The following is a 6,353-nucleotide window of genomic DNA, read 5'->3' on the forward strand; positions in this document are numbered from 1 at the left end:
GCTTCATGTCCACAACTACCTGCGTTAATTCACACTACTAATGGAAGCTGTGAATAGTTTTCTCACTTTTAAAAGCTTCAAATGGTATCTTCTTGTCTATCCATATTTTCTTCTTGTATCCATAATGACCATATTCGAACACAAGCACCTTGGATGTCGTTCTGTAGTTTTCCCCACACAAAGGCACATAACATGTACGGCATACCTACTTTAATACCATTGCACAATGATAGTGCTATGACAACTGGTGCGCTGAATATGAAATAATGATTTAGACTTTATTGTTTCACAATTTATTTCCTTTAACTTGGAGTTAGACTTAGGAATCGGGTCGTTCACCCTTCCACAATAGTTTTTTAGCACAATGATCGTGCTGCACCACAACAAGTGCGTTAGCATGAGCTTACTTGTGTGTCCTCCAAAAGTCGTCGAGTTCAGAAGTCTCGTTAGTTCACAGAAGTTATTTTCTGAAATTAAAAATGGCGCAGATTAAGCTAATCTCAATTCGAACCTGAGAAAAATCAGTGACTGGTGCCAGACATGGCAAATGCAGTTAAACCTTGAAAAATGTGTTTCGATGACAATAACGCGTAAAAAGTCTCCGTTGGTCTTTTCATACAGTTTAAATGGCGATGTTCAAACTGTGGTATCTGTAAGTTAAGACACTCTACCCCTGCCACAAAATGAATAGCCTTCAAATCTCTCATCAGGCCAATTTTAGAATATGCTGATATTATTTGGGATCCACACACATTATCGAACATAAATAAACTCGAAAGAGTACAAAAGAAGGCACAAAGATTCATTTACAACAAATACAAAAGATTAGATTCTGTGAGTGCCCTATACAACATAGCCGGTATCCAGCCCCTCCAAATGCGTAGGAAAATTAACAGACTTGCTTTCCTATACACACTGATAAACGATGGCTTTAGAATAGATAGGTCAAGCTATGTCACTCTAAAATCTGCTAGAAGCACACGTAGCTACTATGCCTTATCACTTACAGGCTATCAATGCCATACCGACTGCTTCAAGTTTTCTCTTTTTCCTAAAACCTTTACTGAATGGAATGAGATGCCTTCTGACATCGTAAACACGACTTCCACCCAATCATTTAAAGCCTCGCTCTTTTCATTCTTTAAATAACCACGAGGCTACTTGTTGCTTATTGTTTTGATTTTGTTGTGACCGCTGGCTGTTGCCAATCTTTCAACGCACTGCCCCCAAAAATATTTTGGCAGCTATATATCTCGAACTGAGGTTGTGTTGGTCGTTTGTGTCGTTCAATGTCTTGTTCGCTTTCTAGCGTAAACAGTAAAAGATACACGGTAAAGTGTAATGATGCTCACTGTTTCATTTCATTGTAGTGCAATATTTTGGTTGTGGGTTTCACGGTTTCTGCTCTTTACTATGTTCGTTGCACTGGCCTTGTTCCATATTGTACGTTTCAGTCATTGTGTAGAAACCCGTCCTACAACGCCTTCCTTGAGAAGGCAGAAGTATCTGTAAATAAAAATAAATAAAAACAAAAGTTTCATTGTAAGCTCGGTCACAAAGTGGCACTGGTTCGGAAAGTTCTTGGGCAGCAACGTAAATGTGTCTCAAGGCATTAATGACGAACATAGTTGGATAAAGAAGCACCTGTCGAACCAATTAATTGACAATTAGGGAGTAGTTCTCCTGCGCGAGTGAAACTAGCCGTCTTGTCTTCTTCGGTCAACGCTACCCTGCGTTTCTGATACTTCAGCTTTTTTTAAAGCGGAATGAACTGCGTATTCTGCCACGACTGTATAGGACTGGAAGGGTCTCATTTATCGCTTGTGACACTGCCTCTACTGTAACGACTAGGTTGCGGCTGAGTCGTGGCATGTCCACTCGTTTTCCAAGCTCCTCCCATCGCTCGTTTCCATACGTGATTGTCGCCAACGTACTCTGCAGTCGCTGTTTATCTTCACCTTCATAGAGCTGCCTTATAGATACGTGATATTGCGAGCCAGCCAGCTGTGGGTACTTCCCGAAACTGTCTTCCAAGCAATCAACCTGAAGTTTTTCCCTGCAGGACAAAGCTCAGCCCGAGTTCAGTGAACCATATTGAGTCCTTAAATAATATGCTCTACAGAGATAGGAATAAGAAAGGGACACAAAGCGAAGGCTAAAGGCTCCTGACCTTTGTTTTGCGAACGGGAGCTTCCGTAACAAAGATAAGTTTCTAAAACAAGGAGCGCGAGCTTGCTTGTACTTGCCGGCTGCGCTGCCATGTCGGCGTAAAATTAAACAAAATAAAGTAATTAAGAAATAAAAATACGATGTGAAAATATACGAAAGTTCTCACGCTGGCATGAGTCGATAGTAAAAGATTTTCACGAGGGATCGCCCGCACGCATGCTTTTAACGGTTCTTCATCTTCTGGGAACTTAAATACAAATTGTTTCATCGAGGACGTTTCGTAGTTCACATGGCACCCAGGGACACAGCATTCATGAGGCATGGCTAGCCCGAAAGCTACCCCGTGATGCGCAGACCGCATGGCGCGTTTCTACTCGCGATTCAGGCGCGTCGGCGTCAAACTGACTTCATTTCCTGCGCGCGGGCGCGCGTTTTCGCGGGAGCGTTGGTTTCTAGCCGTCCCAGAACAAGACGCGCGCGCCAAGGCGTCGATGCGGCTTTCGCCCAATGAGGGTCGGTCGAACTATAACGTGATCCTGCACAGTACATTTTTATTTTCCATATAAAAATTGAAAAGGTGTTTCTTTTGACAAACAAACCCGTTTTATGTACTTCTTTGTTCATTTAATTCTCATTTTGTAGTATTTCCGTCAACATTTACATCGCGTTTTGAGGATTCTGTTATCTGGCAACGCTGATAACGCGCGGCCGGCGGTGCTTGCCTTTGTCTGCATGCGGGTGTCCCCGCATAAGCTTCCGCGCGAGCGTTCATAGCGCGTCGCGTTTTCGCGCGCAGAAAAACGCACCATGCGGTCTGCGCTTAACTCGCTAAGCGCCACACGATAACCGTCATGCGCACCAAACAAAAAAAAAAAAAAAGAAAGACGGTTGAAGCGGTTCGCGTACTCTTGCCGCGAACCTCGCGCAACGCAAACCTTCCGTGCGCAAAGGGGGCAAAAATTGTCATTGCGCAAATGCCCCGCGAAGGAGAAACTAAAGATATAAATGAACACAAGTTCGGAGCATGCGCCGTCTGGAGTTCCGGGGGAACTCCAGACGGCGCATAAAAAAAAAAAAAAAGATTGCACGTGTTGCGGAGAAGCCTTCCTCTCAGGTCGGCCCACTCGTCGAGGTCGGCCCACTCGTCGTGAATCTGGGACGTCACAACTCGGAGCGCTGCGGCCTTAGCTCTAGGTGGTGTTGCTCCTACGGAGCCTCATTTCCCTCTTCATATACCTCCCTCCGCCTTCCCTCCTCCCGATCCATTCCCCACCCTCCAACAGTGCTTTCCCTGCTAGATATAGCGGGAAATTCGATTGGTATAAAGGTCACGTGACATATTCACGAAGCTAATTTCCACACTAAATTTAGCGGTGAAACAGGATGCGGTGAAACTCCCTTCTTACCTACCTCCAATCCTTCACCAATCATTTAGCCCCTTCCTTCCCTCTCCCAATCTTAGCCCTCACCGTGCTACGATGCCCTCTTCCCCTCTAACTCATCCACCCTCTCCCTACCACTTCCACCCTCTCCCTCTCCTATCCCATCCTCGTACAGTACTTCCCCGCTAAATTTAACAGAGATCCTGGATTGGTGTAGAGGTCACGTGACGTTGCCATGCAAATTTCTCCTCTAAATTTAGCGGGGAAACTGGATTGTGCAACGCTTCCCCTCCCCACCTACCCCTAATTCCCTATCTCCCCCTTCACTCTCTCTCTCCATCTCCCAATTTGTCCCACCATCCTCGTGCAGTGTCCCTCTTCCCCTTTCTATCTGCCTCCTTTTCCCTCCATCCCCTACCTTTTAACTCCCTCCTCTTCCTTCCGTGATGTAGGTCGACCTTGATGGTGGAGCAACATAACTAAAATAAACAATTTCCGAATAACAATAATATAAAAAAGAAAAACATGGCGGCCTTAAGTTCGAGCTGCTTCTGATAGGAAAATGAAGCTATTCTATGTTTTATCTCATGACTGCTGCGTAAGAAGTATTTAAGATATTCGCCTGATGTGCTTCGTGTACCTTGGGATCGCTTTCCCGGTCGCTTACCGGCGATTCCTTCTTTTACAGATTGTTCGAAACTTCGAGCTGGAGTACAAGTACGACAAAATTGACTGCTTCACGCGGTTGATCAACGTTCCAGACAAGCCACTCAAGATGGTATTCGTAGATAGAAGTAATTGAACGGACACACAGACGAAACCATACAACGAATTACCTTCTAAGAACGAACCATTTGGAGATGACGCCATGCTGAGAAATTCGAGAAGCATGAGAGCCATGATCATTTGCTTCTAGCATTTGTTACCCGAGTCTGGCCGGATCAATTATTCGATATTAATAAGAAAAATATGTCAATGATGAAATATCGATCTTCATTCCTTTCTTATTATATTTTTATATTGACATCGAGCAAGTGTATAATAATGAATGCGCATTTGAAAGGTATCACATCTTCATAGTACAAACGGTAGACACCACACGTTCGGACGCTTGATGGTAATATAATTCCGACTGTCAGTTTTAATACCTTACAAGCTGCGGAGAGCTTTACAAAGATTTACAACTTACGAAGATTTTTTAACCATGATACTTGCACAAACTATTATAAAACATATTTTACATAACACGTTTAATGTACTGTATATATTTTCTTTGAGGCTTTGTGTGTCTAGTGGGGGCTATTTTCAAAGTATGTACAAGTTGCAATTGTGAAATAAAAACAAGCTAATTAATAACTTGGAGTTGCCTCTTGTAGTTATATTATATCCAAAGTTGCGGACCGTTAAACGTTCTCCATAAGAGATAAATGAAAGCGTCACATTTTTTTCCTGCTTGTTTCACATTGCTCAAAATCATTCTAAAAATAATGATGCGCTGTCACAGTAACAGGAATACTTGAGGAAGAAGGCTGATTTACACATTTGGGTTTCAATCTGATCGACTGCGTTACGTCGGCTTGTGACGGGAGAATATATCGATTCTTTCTTTCTCGCGTGACTTGAAACGTGGGGGCGCCAGTGTGCCAATAGCCCCCAACCATTTCCGCTTCTTAAGTTCCATCCCCACTCCTTGCCCGTTTCGATCTGGATGAGTTTCGTACCGGCACGCGTTCGTGTAATCACTACTGCATGATGCACGTTAAAAAACCCAGCTTAGCGGTTGTACTGCACCAGAGGTGGCGGTAATGACATTACTGTAATAAAATTACAGTAAATAAATTACTTTTTGGAGTAATGAGTAATGTAATGAATTACTTTTCTAGGATAGTAATTTAGTAATGTAATGAATTACTTTCAGGCAATAGTTTCGAGAAAATTACTAATTACTTTTGAAATTACTTTTGTCCTAAATTAGAAAATTCATCTGTAAGCTTTAAGAAAGAAGAGAAAAATTACTTTGCATGGTGAAATGTTTTGAAAGAGCATCAGAGGAAATAATCGACGGCTACCTGAGCGCAGAGCCTTGTACGAAGAGCTGTACAGACGTACAAAGGAGGACTGGAAAGGCGAAGGAGAAAAGCTTGCGTGTAGACATCGCTGGAAGGCAACGGCTTACGAAATCCAGGCACGACAGATTCACGGCGTCGCGTCATCAGGACGATAATATACTTCGTTCATCCCTAAGCTGACAGTGCTGTGGAAGCTGCAAGCTAACCAGAGTCAATCAAACACCTTCTTTTAATCACGTGTCCCGTTCCTTTCTCTGCGCCTGGGTATGAACGAGAGCGTGGTTACGTGGCGAACGATAGATGTGTGACTGCTCCAACAAACACGTAGCTTCCACCGTTCATCCCTAAGCTGACAGTGCGTCAGCTTAGGGAAGAACGGCTCATTGGCTACAGGGCGACGGGCACATCACCAGTGAGACATAATTTAAAACCTGAGAAGACCGGACAGATAGATGCCCAGTCTTGTACTTTCGTCAAGCAAGGTCAAACCGCAAGCTTCGACCATTGTGAACAATAAACGACCGGAATAGTCGCGGGGTCAGGGAAGTTCACCACAGCATTTGTACCGGGGTTATTCCTTTACTGTCTGGTGTTTTTATTTTGACAAAAAGTAATAAACATCTCTTTCTCTGAATTCGCAGACGTGCTGGTTTCGGCGACCCTGCTACGCTCCCCCATTTGTAGGGGGAAATCGTAATTCTCCTTTATGTTGGTCATCCTCGATTTCATGTAG

At 43.7% G+C, this 6,353-nt stretch overlaps 1 protein-coding gene across 1 annotated transcript in view; it reads left to right on the forward strand.

Moving 5' to 3' along the window:
* LOC8036952 (cytochrome P450 302a1, mitochondrial) overlaps window positions 1-4,907 on the forward strand; it is a 104,989-nt gene extending 100,082 nt beyond the window's left edge. The window contains exon 10 of the mRNA XM_029973376.4: window positions 4,240-4,907. Within this exon, the coding sequence (XP_029829236.3) occupies window positions 4,240-4,353 (114 nt within the window). The 3' untranslated portion in view covers window positions 4,354-4,907. The remainder of the gene's footprint in view (window positions 1-4,239) is intronic.
* Window positions 4,908-6,353: the final 1,446 nt, after the last annotated feature.

This window comes from Ixodes scapularis, unplaced genomic scaffold (assembly GCF_016920785.2).
Source record: "Ixodes scapularis isolate PalLabHiFi unplaced genomic scaffold, ASM1692078v2 PGA_scaffold2__306_contigs__length_199485367, whole genome shotgun sequence".
Lineage (NCBI taxonomy): Eukaryota > Metazoa > Arthropoda > Arachnida > Ixodida > Ixodidae > Ixodes > Ixodes scapularis.